Source organism: Diabrotica virgifera, chromosome 1 (assembly GCF_917563875.1).
Source record: "Diabrotica virgifera virgifera chromosome 1, PGI_DIABVI_V3a".
NCBI lineage: Eukaryota > Metazoa > Arthropoda > Insecta > Coleoptera > Chrysomelidae > Diabrotica > Diabrotica virgifera.
Genome location: NC_065443.1, coordinates 36,213,510 through 36,228,003, shown reverse-complemented (window position 1 = coordinate 36,228,003; position 14,494 = coordinate 36,213,510). Strand labels below are relative to the sequence as shown.

The following is a 14,494-nucleotide window of genomic DNA, read 5'->3' as shown; positions in this document are numbered from 1 at the left end:
AGACTATCTTCATCTTGGGCTATCAATATTGCGTCGTCTGCGTAGCAGAGTATTTTTACTTCTTTGTTTCCCATTCTATATCCTCTTCCTTTGTTGACGTTTTTGATGATTTCATCCATGATTAAATTGAAAAGCAGAGGACTCAATGAGTCTCCCTGTCTTATTCCGCTGACTATATCTACAGGTTCTGTAAGTTGTCCATCTATTCTGACTTCCATCTTGTTATTTTGGTAGATGTTCTCAATAGTTTTTATGATATCTAGAGGGATTTCTCTATTATACAGAAGGTGGATTACATCCCTGAGTCTTACTCTGTCAAATGCTTTCTTTAAGTCAATCAGACATAGAAATGCTGGTCTATTATACTCTAGTGATTTATCAGTAATTTGCTTTATGACGAATATTGCATCTGTACACGATCTTCCAGTACGAAAACCCTGTTGTTCATCTGCTAAACTTATCCTCTGATTCATTACGTCTTGTAAGATTTTAGTCGTAAGTTTTAGGGTAGTATTTAACAAGTTGATACCTCTGTAGTTCTCTGGCTGCTTTTTATCTCATTTTTTGAATAGTAGGATTAGTTCGCTCGTTCTCCATTCTTCCGGTATTTTACCGTGTTTTATGATTTTGTTAATTAATGTTGTTAATTGTTCTGTCATTGCTGCTCCACAATATTTCAGTAGTTGAAATTTTTCGCGAGCCGCAATTAAATATATACATATTCAAAAAGTATGTAAAGAACTCATTTACAATTTTTTTAACAGAACTTTTATTTTTTGAAAACAGAAATAAAATAATTACGAAATATTACAACTTAATTACTTACATTTTTGTTTTCTTTCTTTTGATAATTCTCTAAAATTTGTTGAATAATTTGTGGCAGCACTTCTCAGTAATTCTTTCAGATGCTGGTTAGTTAATACTGATAGGTGTTAGGATTTGACGAATTTTAAAACGGACTAAATTGGTCCAAACAAGCACGTTGTTTCCAATATGGAAATCATTCGACAAGCATCCTTTGTACTTCGTACTTAGGGTACCTCTATTCTGGTACAAATTTCCAAAATTCGATAATCGTCGTCGACTTATAGTTTTATTTTCGAGCTTGATTTTCTTGCGTTTCTATTAAATTTTAATTCTCCAGATGTTGTTTGGGTCATATATAGGCAATAAAAAATTCACCTTATGAACTATGTTCATTTCAAATGAATTCACAAAAAAATAAAGAGACGATTTAAAATATTTTCAATTTTCAAGTCTTGAAATCTATTTTGGAGTTCAGTCAATTTTTCTTCTGGCTTTTTTAGTCCTGTCGCCAGTAGGGTTACAACGGCCTCCTTAATTCAGATGGACTTACCCAAGTTTTCTATATGTATTTTGACCCGTAGAACACGAATTTTTTGGGTAACAGTTGATCCGAATGTCGATAAGGTTGTTATAAACAAAGAACTTGAGGAATCACATAACAGCGATTTTTCGCAAAACAAAACATTTTTTTGTATTTTTTGGGTCATTCCAAGCAAAAAATGTTTTTACAAGTTTTTTCGTAGGATGCATAGTTTTCGACATAAACGCGGTTGAACTTTCAAAAAATCGAAAAATTGCAATATTTGAACCCGAATAACTTTTGACTGAAAAATAAAATAGCAATTCTGCTTACCGCATTTGAAAGTTCAAGTCAATTTCTATCGGTTTTGATTATCTTCATTGCTATAAATTATTTTTTTTATTGTTAAACAAAGCTATAAACACATAGTGATTGAATGATGTTTTCAATGCCTTTTCTAATTTGAAATCGAACGAGTAGGCGCGCATACAGAATTTCTACGTATATTACGTCCATTAAAACGCATGCATTGGGCACGGGAAACAGTATGTGTTTATAGCTTTGGTTAACAAATAAAAACTTAATTTTTAGCAATGCAAATAATCAAAACCGATAGAATTTGACTTGAACTTTCAAATGCAGTAAGCAGAATTGCTATTTCATTTTTTAATCAAAAGTTATTCCAGTTCAAAAATTGCACTTTTTCGATTTTTTGAAAGTTCAACCGCATTTATCTCGAAAACTATGCATCCTACGAAAAAAGTTCTAAGACCATTTTTTGCTGAGAATCACCCAAAAAATACAAAAAAATGTTATGTTTTGCGAAAAATCTCTGCTATGTAATTCCTCAAGTTCTTTGTTTATAACAATCTTATCGACATCCGGATCAACTGTTACCCAAAAAATTCGTGTTCTACAGGTCAAAATACATAAAAAAAACTTGGGTAAGTCCATCTGAATTAAGGAGGCCGTTGTACCCCCCCTGGCGACAGGACTATTTTATATACTCGTTAAGTTTTTCCAGTTTAATATTGTAACAGTTTTTTATGTCGAGCAAAATGATTTAAATGTGTAATCCAAATTACAAATTATATCCGTAGCAAGAATTATACAAATGGGCCTGTAGTCAGTTGATTAATGACTTTTATGTCGCACCACTCTTGTCGTTTGTTCGTTCACACAGTTCTCGATGTGTCATATCATTCTTAGCTTGGATGGAACTGGAATTGTTACAAAATTGCATTTGGTCTTTCATATTTTATTGTCAGTAATTTAAAAGACCTTCTGAAACACATATGGAACGATAATAATTTTTTTAAATAATAACACAAAATTGAAAAGGAACTCGGGTATATTTATCGAGAGCCACAAGTAATCCTTCGAAGAGCCGCATGTGGCTCGCGAACCGCATGTGGCTCGCGAGCCGCAGTTTGGCCACCCCTGGTATAGGATAACGTAGTCAACCTCTTAAAAAGAGAACAAATTTATTTATCACATAATATGATATAAATTACATCACATTCCAAATTTGACTTTGCAAATGATTTTTTTGGTAATCGGAACATAATTATATTTGATGGATTCGACCGTTACTTGATGGAAGTTCATTTTATCTAACAATAAAAAACTGAAAACGTTTGTTTTCTATACTTCCACAAAATTTATTATATCTAAGTGACTACAGCTGTTTCGGCGGAGTGCCTTTCTCAAGTAATATAGTTTACAATGTGTTTGCCTTTTTAATCTTCAACTGAAGAGGTTGAGGAGTGGGGAGCTGTTTGTCTCGAGTTGGTCATTCAGAATTATATCTGTATTTTTCAGTTTATTAATTTCCATAGATTCTAAAAAAGATAGCTTAAGGCCTTTATTTTGAATATGTAGAATTTTAAACTCTTCATTGAAAGAATGATTATGATCTAGAAGGTGAAGTGCGTATGTAGAAGTGTCTGTTTTTCTATTGTTGAATGCCCTTTTGTGTTCTGCTATCCGTTTGTCAAAAGTTCTGCCAGTTTGACCGATGTACGTTTTCGGACAGTCACCACAAGTTAGTTTGTACACACCACTCTGTAGTTGCTTTCTCTTTCGGCTTTTATTGTTCTTAATATATTTGCTTAAGTTGTTGTTAGTTCTGAAAGCTGGTGTTATTCCTTTCTTTTTTATGTATCTGGCTATTGTTGTTGTTATCTTGCCAGTATATGTGAGAGAGCAGAAGGTACTGGGTTCTTTCTGTGGTGGTGGATACACTAATTTCAGGGCTTTCTTGTTGAGTTTTTGGTTTAAAATTTTGTTAACTGTTTGTTCGTTATAGCCGTTGTTTACTGCTATTTGTTTAATGATGTTTAGTTCTATTTCGAAGTTATTTTTTGTCATGGGAATTTCTGTCAGTCTATGTATCATGCTATGGTAGGCTGCTAATTTGTGTTGTGTAGGATGGGATGATGAATTGTGTATAGTTGTGTCAGTATGGGTAGGTTTATGATATATGGAGAACTCATGTTTGTTGTGTAGTCTGGAAATCGTTACATCTAGAAAGTTTATAGAGTTATTCTGTTCTGTTTCTACTGTAAACTCAATATTATTATGAAGTGAATTAATATATGATAGAAATTGGTCAAGTTGTCTGTTAGTTCCTGTAAAGCATACTAGTATATCATCCACGTATCTCCACCAATATAAGAACTGTTTAAATACGGGATGATTAGAAATTGTTGTTTCAAGTTGGTTCATAAATATATCTGATAGCAACGGGCTTAGAGGATTACCCATAATAAGTCCTGCACTGTTGTTTGTGTATATTTGATTATTGAATTCAAAATAGTCTTGATTTATGCAAATTTCAAGAAGGTGTAAAATTTCAGATGCAATGATCGGATTTGTACTATTATGGTCTAAAAGATTCTTAACTAAAACAAAAGTTTCTGTAGGAGGAACACTAGGAAAAAGATTTTTTACGTCAAATGAAATTAGTCTGGAGTTTTTGGGCAATTGAAAATGTTGTATTTTATTAACTAGTTCTAGTGTATTTTTTACGGTGAATTTAGGTGAAAATTTAGTGTATTCTGTAATAATATCTGACAGTTTTTTTGAAATTTTATATGACGGAGCTGTATAAAAAGAAACTACAGGTCTTATTGGGTGGTCAGGTTTGTGTAGTTTAATAAAAGAGTATAATTTAGGAGGTTGTGGGTTCATAATATTAAGGTATTTCTGTTCTGTTGGATTTAGTATTGATTTTGAATTTTCAATGGCTAGTTTAATTTGTTTTCGGTATTTTTCTGTGGGGTCTTTGTTTAGTTTTATACTGTTTTGGTTAGTTAAAAATTCTATTGTTTTGTTATTATAGTCTCTGTTATTATATTATGAACCCACAACCTCCTAAATTATACTCTTTTATTAAACTACACAAACCTGACCACCCAATAAGACCTGTAGTTTCTTTTTATACAGCTCCGTCATATAAAATTTCAAAAAAACTGTCAGATATTATTACAGAATACACTAAATTTTCACCTAAATTCACCGTAAAAAATACACTAGAACTAGTTAATAAAATACAACATTTTCAATTGCCCAAAAACTCCAGACTAATTTCATTTGACGTAAAAAATCTTTTTCCTAGTGTTCCTCCTACAGAAACTTTTGTTTTAGTTAAGAATCTTTTAGACCATAATAGTACAAATCCGATCATTGCATCTGAAATTTTACACCTTCTTGAAATTTGCATAAATCAAGACTATTTTGAATTCAATAATCAAATATACACAAACAACAGTGCAGGACTTATTATGGGTAATCCTCTAAGCCCATTGCTATCAGATATATTTATGAACCAACTTGAAACAACAATTTCTAATCATCCCGTATTTAAACAGTTCTTATATTGGTGGAGATACGTGGATGATATACTAGTATGCTTTACAGGAACTAACAGACAACTTGACCAATTTCTATCATATATTAATTCACTTCATAATAATATTGAGTTTACAGTAGAAACAGAACAGAATAACTCTATAAACTTTCTAGATGTAACGATTTCCAGACTACACAACAAACATGAGTTCTCCATATATCATAAACCTACCCATACTGACACAACTATACACAATTCATCATCCCATCCTACACAACACAAATTAGCAGCCTACCATAGCATGATACATAGACTGACAGAAATTCCCATGACAAAAAATAACTTCGAAATAGAACTAAACATCATTAAACAAATAGCAGTAAACAACGGCTATAACGAACAAACAGTTAACAAAATTTTAAACCAAAAACTCCACAAGAAAGCCCTGAAATTAGTGTATCCACCACCACAGAAAGAACCCAGTACCTTCTGCTCTCTCACATATACTGGCAAGATAACAACAACAATAGCCAGATACATAAAAAAGAAAGGAATAACACCAGCTTTCAGAACTAACAACAACTTAAGCAAATATATTAAGAACAATAAAAGCCGAAAGAGAAAGCAACTACAGAGTGGTGTGTACAAACTAACTTGTGGTGACTGTCCGAAAACGTACATCGGTCAAACTGGCAGAACTTTTGACAAACGGATAGCAGAACACAAAAGGGCATTCAACAATAGAAAAACAGACACTTCTACATACGCACTTCACCTTCTAGATCATAATCATTCTTTCAATGAAGAGTTTAAAATTCTACATATTCAAAATAAAGGCCTTAAGCTATCTTTTTTAGAATCTATGGAAATTAATAAACTGAAAAATACAGATATAATTCTGAATGACCAACTCGAGACAAACAGCTCCCCACTCCTCAACCTCTTCAGTTGAAGATTAAAAAGGCAAACACATTGTAAACTATATTACTTGAGAAAGGCACTCCGCCGAAACAGCTGTAGTCACTTAGATATAATAAATTTTGTGGAAGTATAGAAAACAAACGTTTTCAGTTTTTTATTGTTAGATAATTATATTTGTTTGTAAAATAAATTACACAAAATTTTATTAAATGCTAAGTTCAAATCATAAAATAATTATAATATTAATAGATATAGCTTTACCATCTGATAAGTCGTGGCCCGAGGGTAACGTTCTTGATAATTCCAGAATATTTACACGTGACAGTAAATTTTATGTCTTAATGATAATAAACTGGTTTTTGAGATTTATATTTTAGGTTTTATTTCGTGTTAAAAAAATGACATTCATTCGGAAACAGTTAATTAGATTATATCGGCAAAATATTCATTTTTATTGTTTATTCTTCGCTAATTTAGTCCGTTATTCAATAACTAAGACGTAGAAATATTAATTTATTATTGCTGCATTGCATGTTGGATGGAGTGGGGGGTTGATTATCCCCTCTACTTCGTACAAGCCACCTGTTGGGGCGGCTTCCTTCGATGTGGTTCGGGTAAATAATTAAAACTCTTGCAGGGAGTAAGCTAAATAAATGAATTTATTTTTATTCTGGAGAATCATTTCACAAACAAACTAAACATCACTACTTTACTAAAACTTTTACAAAGAGATTTCACATTTAGCGATCTAATATTACACTGAGTCGATGAATGTTGACTGTTTGAGTGGCGGCACACGAATCTCGCCAAAAACAGGCGCGAAAGAAGCACACACCCTACATTTTACACAAGAAACTGGTTTTCAGACCCAAAGACTATTTTGCTGGTAGGAAAGGAAAAGGCGAGCATCAGTTTCACCATAATTTACAAGTTGCAATCGTAATATAGTCCCCGCCTTGATGGGAACGCATCAAAAAGCAAAAAAGAGAAAATAATTAAGCATGATTCGAAAAAAGGTATAACTAAACTAACAAATTATCAAAATTCTTGAAGGTGAGTCGTAGGAAGAGGACACAGTTTAGCAATAGAGCGAACGTATAACCCTTCAGGAGTTTTAACTTTTACAACTCTTACTTTGATATCCTTTCCCGGATATATCTCAACTACCCGAGCTATAGGCCATTTAAGAGGAGGCGAGTTTTCATACTTGAGCAAAACGAGATCATCAGGCCTTATGCCTTCCTGAGGAGTAAACCATTTAGGTCAATTTTGAAGCCTATTAAGATAATCGCGTGTACAAACCTTCCACATATGCTGCTGAATCCTGGAGCATTTATTCCACAAGGACAACTTATTTTCTTGAATATGAGAGAAATCTGATTCAGGATATGCGGTTAAGTTAGATCCAATAAGGAAGTGTCCGGGAGTGAGAAAGGAAAAATCAGACGAGTCATCTGAGAGCGCGCACATAGGGCGTGAATTAAGTACTGCTTAAATCTGTGAAAGTACAGTAGATAGTTCTTCGAAGGTAAAATTGGACTTACCCATTACTCTTACAAGATGATACTTGAAGCTTTTTATGGCAGCTTCCCAAATACCACCGTGGTGTGGAGAGCGAGGAGGGATAAACTTCCACTGAATTTGACATGAAGTAGCGAACGAGCGAATAGATTCGGAGGTATCACCTTTGAGAAGCAACTCATATAGTTACTCATATACAACTCATAACGCCTTAGCAAGACGAGAACAAAGAGACTTATGTTATCTTAAAATAAAAATTATTATAAAATATAATTACATTTAATTATTAAAAATTATTTTTAAAATCGGTACTTTTGCGAGCGGCCGAATTTTGCAAATCGCCCGGCTCGCTTCAGATCCGCGAGCTCGGAAAATTTTTACGTAACTTGTATTAAATTTTGACAGGAAACAATTTAATAATATCAACATTATAATATACAGTCTGTTTAACACTGTATTTGTTTTTCTTGATAAACTTTTTTATGTGAAATCTCATTTCTGAAGAAATAATATTACTAAAATGATACATATATGTAAAATATATAACTATATTTTTAATTTTCTCATTGGTATTTAATAATAATAATAATGTTACTTCTTATTATACAATATAAAATTTTTCTTCTTGTAGTGACTATCCGTTTTGGATGTTCGCCAACGGATAGTCACTACAAGAAGAAAAATTTTATATTGTATAATAAGAAGTAACATTATTATTATTATATTTATATAACAATGAAAAAATTAAAAATATAGGTATATATTTCATATATTATTATATGTATCATTTTTGTGATATTATTTCTTCAGAAATGAGATTTCACATATAAAAGTTTATCAAGAAAATCAAATACAGTGGTAAACAGACTGTATATTATAATGGTAATATTATTAAATTGTTTTCTGTCAAAATTTAATACAAGTTACGTAAAAATTTTCCGAGCGCGCGGATTTGAAGCGAGCCGATTTTAAAAATAATTTTTAATAATTAAATGTAATTATATTTTATAATAATTTTTATTTTAACATAATAAAAGTCTTTCTTTAGTCAATGACTGTAAAATAATTTCTTAATTGTTATAAATAAATGCAGTACGATTTGTTTGTAGAAAATTTCTATTTTTTTATAAATCTTCGTTTCGTCTTCAGCAACTTTAATCTGTAAGTTAGAAACTCATAGGATGTACAGGGCCGCTTCAGCTCTAAATGTTTATAACGAAATTTGCCCCCTTATTTTCAAACCCAAAAATTATCTCGGCTTCAGTTGGTCATAGATTTTTTCATTTTTTTATAAATCTTCGTTTCGTCTTCAGCAACAATAATCTGTAAGTTAAAAACTCATAGGATGTACAGGGCCGCTTCAGCTCTAAATGTTTATAACGAAATTTGCCTCCTTATTTTCAAACCCAAAGATTAGAGGTTTAAAAATGATTTACGCATTTATTTACATCAGAATATGAAAATATAACTCTTTAGAAGGAGATTGGATGTTTCACCAACTCTCTACGATTTTTTTTTCAAAAAGTTATAGTCTTCGACGTTTTACCTCTTGGGATAAACAATTTATAATATCTAAGCAACAAATTCGTTAATCTGGCTTTACAACTTTTTTTATGTTTGGAATTGAAAGATCTTCATTGTAAAGCTTTAAAAAATATAAAAAATGATTTGTACAATAAATAATGCATTTGTAAAAAACGGCCATTTTGGACCTTTCTCAGGCTGTTTTGCAATAACCAATAAACGAAATTAAACTTACTATAGCTCAAATTGTAGGTTTTTTAATTTACTACAACTTTATATTAAAAAGTTTTTCTCTAAAATCAATATCCTAAGCTGCAAAATTAAAAATCTTTAAAAATTGCAAATTTAACAAATGAAAATCGCGATATAAAAAAAAGCGCACAATATTTTTGGTTACATTTTAGTATAAGTTATTCCTGGCATCGTCCTTTACAACACCTGATAGGTTTCAAAAATTTCTGAATTATATCCTGAAATCGACCTATTTTTCACCCACAGCCTGGGGTATTTATGAAGGTCAAACACTAAACAGGTACCTATTATATAGTTTTGGTAATAAAATAGTAAAAATCTATTCGCTAATATTTTTTGCAGCGTACTCATTAATCTCTCAGTGTTAATGCTAACCTTGCTTGAGATGCAGTGACTTCAATTAGTAGTTTTGTGAGAGTGAAGAAAGTTCTATGTATTAGTAGGTATTAGACAAGAAGTCAAGTAAATTGCTGCACATCGTTGGCATTTCTGTGTCGTTACCTTGAATGTTTACTGTGGAAAGAAAATGTGTACTGGTTTGAGAATGTGATATCAATAATAATTAATATGTGTAATACATTTGATCATCGTTCGTAAGTTTTATTAAATATGTAATTACTATAGAATATCAAATCTTAAGAAATATGTCACTTTGCTTTATAAAATTTAATCAAAACCAAAAAATTTTTTTAACAACCATCGTCATAATTGGCTCGACAGTTTTATCTTGACCTCTTCAAGAATTACAATTTTCTGTTTCCAATTTTTTATTTTTAAAAGTGATATGCTGTTTTATCCGTTTCCTATATTTAGGACATTATGCAGTGCGCTGGAATAAGTGTTACCCCCGCCCCTATTAACATATTTATTTTTAGCACATAATCAAAATGCTCATAGTATGTTTTAGCATCAATTTTTCGAAGTTTACGAGATCCCTCTTCATGTGACAGTCATAACTTTGATTTTTTTAATGGGAAAGTACATCATGTGACACCTCATTTAAAAGTTTCGAAATACTGATTACAAAAATGTACAATACTTTAATACTTTTTAAGAGCGTACCCGCAAAATTTCGGTCCAATGTTTTTTAAATGCATTCATTTTTTCATCATGAGAAAACTAATAAATATTTTTTAAAAATTTAAACGCGGAATGAAAGATTACATTATTACCGAGGGCCGAAAGTCAATGAAAACTTCGATAATGTTTATTTTAGTAAGTTATAGTAGTGAAAAATAAGAAAAAATTGAGTAATTGAGTGATTTTTAATTTCAAATATATCATTAAAAAGAAACATTTTGTTTATTCTAAGGGACATTTAGCCCTCAGTAATAATGCAATCTTTCATTCTGCGTTTAAATTATTCAAAAATACTCATTAGTTTTCTCAGGATTCGAAAAAAAAAATGAACGCATTTAAAAAGCATTGGACCGAAATTTTGCGCGTACGCTCTTAAAAAGTATTAAAGTATTATACATTTTTGTAATCAGCACTTCAAAAGCTTCTAAATGAGGTGTCACACGATGTAATTTCCCATTAAAAAAAATCAAAGTTATGACTGCCACCTGAAGAGAGATCGCGTAAAGTTCTAAACGTTGATGCTATAATATACTATGATTATTTTAAAAATCGATCTGTTCGAGCGTTGTTCTTATGTGCTAAAAATAAATAAGTTAATAGGGGGGGAACACTTTAGTCCTGTCGCCAGGGGGGGTACAACGGCCTCCTGTATTCAGATGGACTTACCCAAGTTTTTTTTATGTATTTTGACCCGTAGAACACGAATTTTTTGGGTAACAGTTGATCCGGATGTCGATAAGATTGTTATAAACAAAGAAGTTGAGGAATTATATAACAGCGATTTCTCGCAAAACAAAACATGTTTTTGTATTTTTTGGGCCATTCTAACCAAAAAGTGTTCCTACAAATTTTTTCGTAGGATGCATAGTTTTCGAGATAAACGCGGTGGAACTTTAAAAAAATCGAAAAATTGCAATTTTTGTACCCGAATAACTTTTGATTAAAAAATAAAATAGAAATTCTGCTTACCGCATTTGAAAGTTCAAGTCAAAGTACATATATCGGTTTTAGTTATTTGCATTGCTAAAAATTTATTATTTTATTGTTAAACAAAAGTATAAACACCTAGTGCTGGAATTATGTTTTCAATGATTTCTCATTTAAAATCGAACGAGTAGGTAGAGTAGGTACAAGTGCAAGCGAGGCTATTTCTACGTAGCATGCATGTAAACGCATGTATTAGGCACGGGAAACACTATGTGTTTATAGCTTTTTTTAGCAATAAACACATAAATTTTTAGCAATGTATATATTCGAAACCGATAGAATTTGACTTGAATTTTTAAATGCGGTAAGCAGAATTGCTATTTTATTTGTTAATCAAAAGTTATTCGGGTTCAAAAATTGCAATTTTTAGATTTTTTGAAATTTCAACCGCGTTTATCTCGAAAACTATGCATCCTACGAAAAAACTTGTAGAAACATTTTTTGGTTAGAATGGCCCAAAAAATACAAAAACAGGTTTTGTTTTGCGAGAAATCGCTGTTATGTAATTCCTCAACTTCTTTGTTTATAACAATCTTATCGACATCCGGATCAACTGTTACCCAAAAAATTCGTGTTCTACGGGCCCAAAATACATAATAAAAACTTGGGTAAGTCCATCTGAATACAGGAGGCCGTTGTACCCTCCCTGGCGACAGGACTACTTATTCCAGCGCATTATATTATATTTTCTTTGTCTTACTTCTTTCTTCCTAGTGGAAGTTGTTATTTTGGACAATATTTGTTATTCTTCCATTTTTTATATATCATCCAACGTATCCGTCCTATTTTATATGATTTCTATGGCCACTTTATCCATTAGGCAATATAGGCAGTTGCTTAAGGCGGCAAATTATGAGAAGGCGGCCAAAATGCTGTACAAAAAAATATTTTTATATAAAAATTAAAATCGAATAGCATTTAAGTACATCCATCAATGGAATTGAAGTGGGCATTCATTTCTAGAAAACAAATTGCATTCTCATAACACTATTCATTCAAAAAGGACAGAAGCCATTAATTTAGATATTGTATTATACAAGGCGCCGCGGCGGGCTATTAAACACTTCAACGTAAATGTATTTTGCACATTAGGCAGAAACTAAAGATTTGATTTGGTTTGATTTATACTGAAACCTGGAAGTACCATTGTAGATGTAAGTTTATTTTGATGCCAAAGAGTCAGTATTATTCAATTTTTAAGTTTGCATGAGATTTTTTGTCGACATTATAAATGATTTTGCCAAAGAAAAATCAAGAAAGAAATCTGATGTGATCGAACTGGAATGACAACTTTTTCTGTTATATGTATATATGTTACAGTTCTAGTTGGAGTCAACTCCAACTGAAACGAGCAGTAAAAGTTGATTTTAAAAATTTAAATCAACTTTTACTAGTTGGAGTTGACTCTTCCTGGATCGATTCAGTAAATGTTGATTATACGAGAATCTCAAGTGCATTTTTGATGAGTGTGCGTTTCTTTGTTTTGACCGTTTCAACTACTTATTAGTATAGCTTGTAACGTCGCCCCCGTTAGGTAAATTATTCTGATTCGATTTTTTGCACAAACTTACTCAAAGAAATACATCCATATAACAATCCTTATAACAAATACACAGGGTGTCACGCGGTACCGCGGTCGAAAAATTGTTTAACCAATTTTTGTTAACCAAATACACAAAAATAATTTTTATCTACTCTATCTCATATTCTGTAAAGCAGCGGTTCTCAATCTGTGGTACATGTACCACTGGTGGTACATATCATTATTTGCGGTCCTGCCAAAGACAAACCATTTTCATTTCCAATAATGACACGAGCCGTCTCACCGTGCCTCGGAGAGCACGTTAAGCCGTCGGTCCACCTGGGCTAGTGTACATCGACACTAGTTACTTGAAACAGGGTTAAAGATGTAATTGGAGCCGGAACTGTCCGAAAGGCAAAAATGCCATACGACATTATATATTATGAAACTCAGAAACTAAAAAAATCAAAAATGAAAGCAACCTCTATAAGATCCTGAAGAAATTTTTGTCATTATTTCATTAATAAGATATTATTTTTAATTATCAACAATGAGCGCTAATCGTGTATTGAGGCGGCCGTCAATGCGAATGCGAGTGAGATTCACCATTGGACGGCCGGAATGGTGTATCTCTTTAGCACTCACCATTGACGGCCGCCTAATACGCACTTAGCGCTCATTGTTAACAATTAAAGATAAAGATAAGTAATAAAATACAGTCCTCTCTCTCTATAACGATATGCAAGGAACCGGGAATTTTCATCGTTATAAGGAGAGATCGTTATACAGAGAGAGAGAGAGAGAGAGAGAGAGAGAGAGAGAGAGAGAGAGAGAGAGAGAGAGAGAGAGAGAGAGAGAGAAGAAAATCGTTATTGTAATAGTAATCATACTGTACTAAATAACTTGTGTTAATTTTCTCTATTGCCCGAGTTATCGATAACTTTTCTTTAACCGAGAGTACTCTACGCTTTTAAGAAAACATCCTGACTGTTCACAGACCGAGATACAACCGAAATTGAAACTTAGACATCGTCAATAGTCAATAGAGGACAACATCTGTGTGAAAACAGTTAAGGCACACCGCCCGGACGATAAAAGCGTGTATTACTCAACTTTCTGCTTATCGGATTGAAATTTGAACCACCAAATTTTTGCTAAATCGGAGCCACAAAATGAATCACTCACTAATCACTTTTTATCAAGTTACACCTAGCAAGAGCTTTTTCAGTTATTCCCTGTGTTTCAATTAGGTTTATCTTTAATTGATAAAATTCTTACGGTTTAGTTATCTTAGTTATTGCCAAACGCAAATGGTTATCAGTTGTTTCTTGAAAAGTGAGGTCATCGAATATTGAAAAGTTATCGTTATAAAGAGAGAACGATATCGGTATAGAGAAAGAATTAATACATTGTCCTTATGACGAACCAAACAATGTTTAGTATTTTGATCGTTACAGAGGAATTATCGTTATATAGGGAATCGTTATAAAGAGAGACTACTGTAGTG

The 14,494-nt window shown here is 32.1% G+C and overlaps 1 protein-coding gene across 7 annotated transcripts in view; it reads left to right on the top strand.

The window, feature by feature from the left end:
* Positions 1 to 9,739: 9,739 nt before the first annotated feature.
* The window catches only part of LOC114331385 (facilitated trehalose transporter Tret1-like), a 137,097-nt gene continuing 132,342 nt past the window's right edge, over positions 9,740 to 14,494 (top strand). For 3 of the 7 annotated variants that reach the window (XM_028280960.2, XM_050649172.1, XM_050649034.1), the window contains exon 1: positions 9,771 to 9,991. In XM_028280960.2, the coding sequence (XP_028136761.2) occupies positions 9,966 to 9,991 (26 nt within the window). In that variant the 5' untranslated portion in view covers positions 9,771 to 9,965. Of the gene's footprint in view, positions 9,992 to 14,494 lie in introns of all 7 variants that reach the window. The other 4 variants (XM_028280962.2, XM_050649208.1, XM_050649091.1 and 1 more) reach the window with 3 other exon arrangements.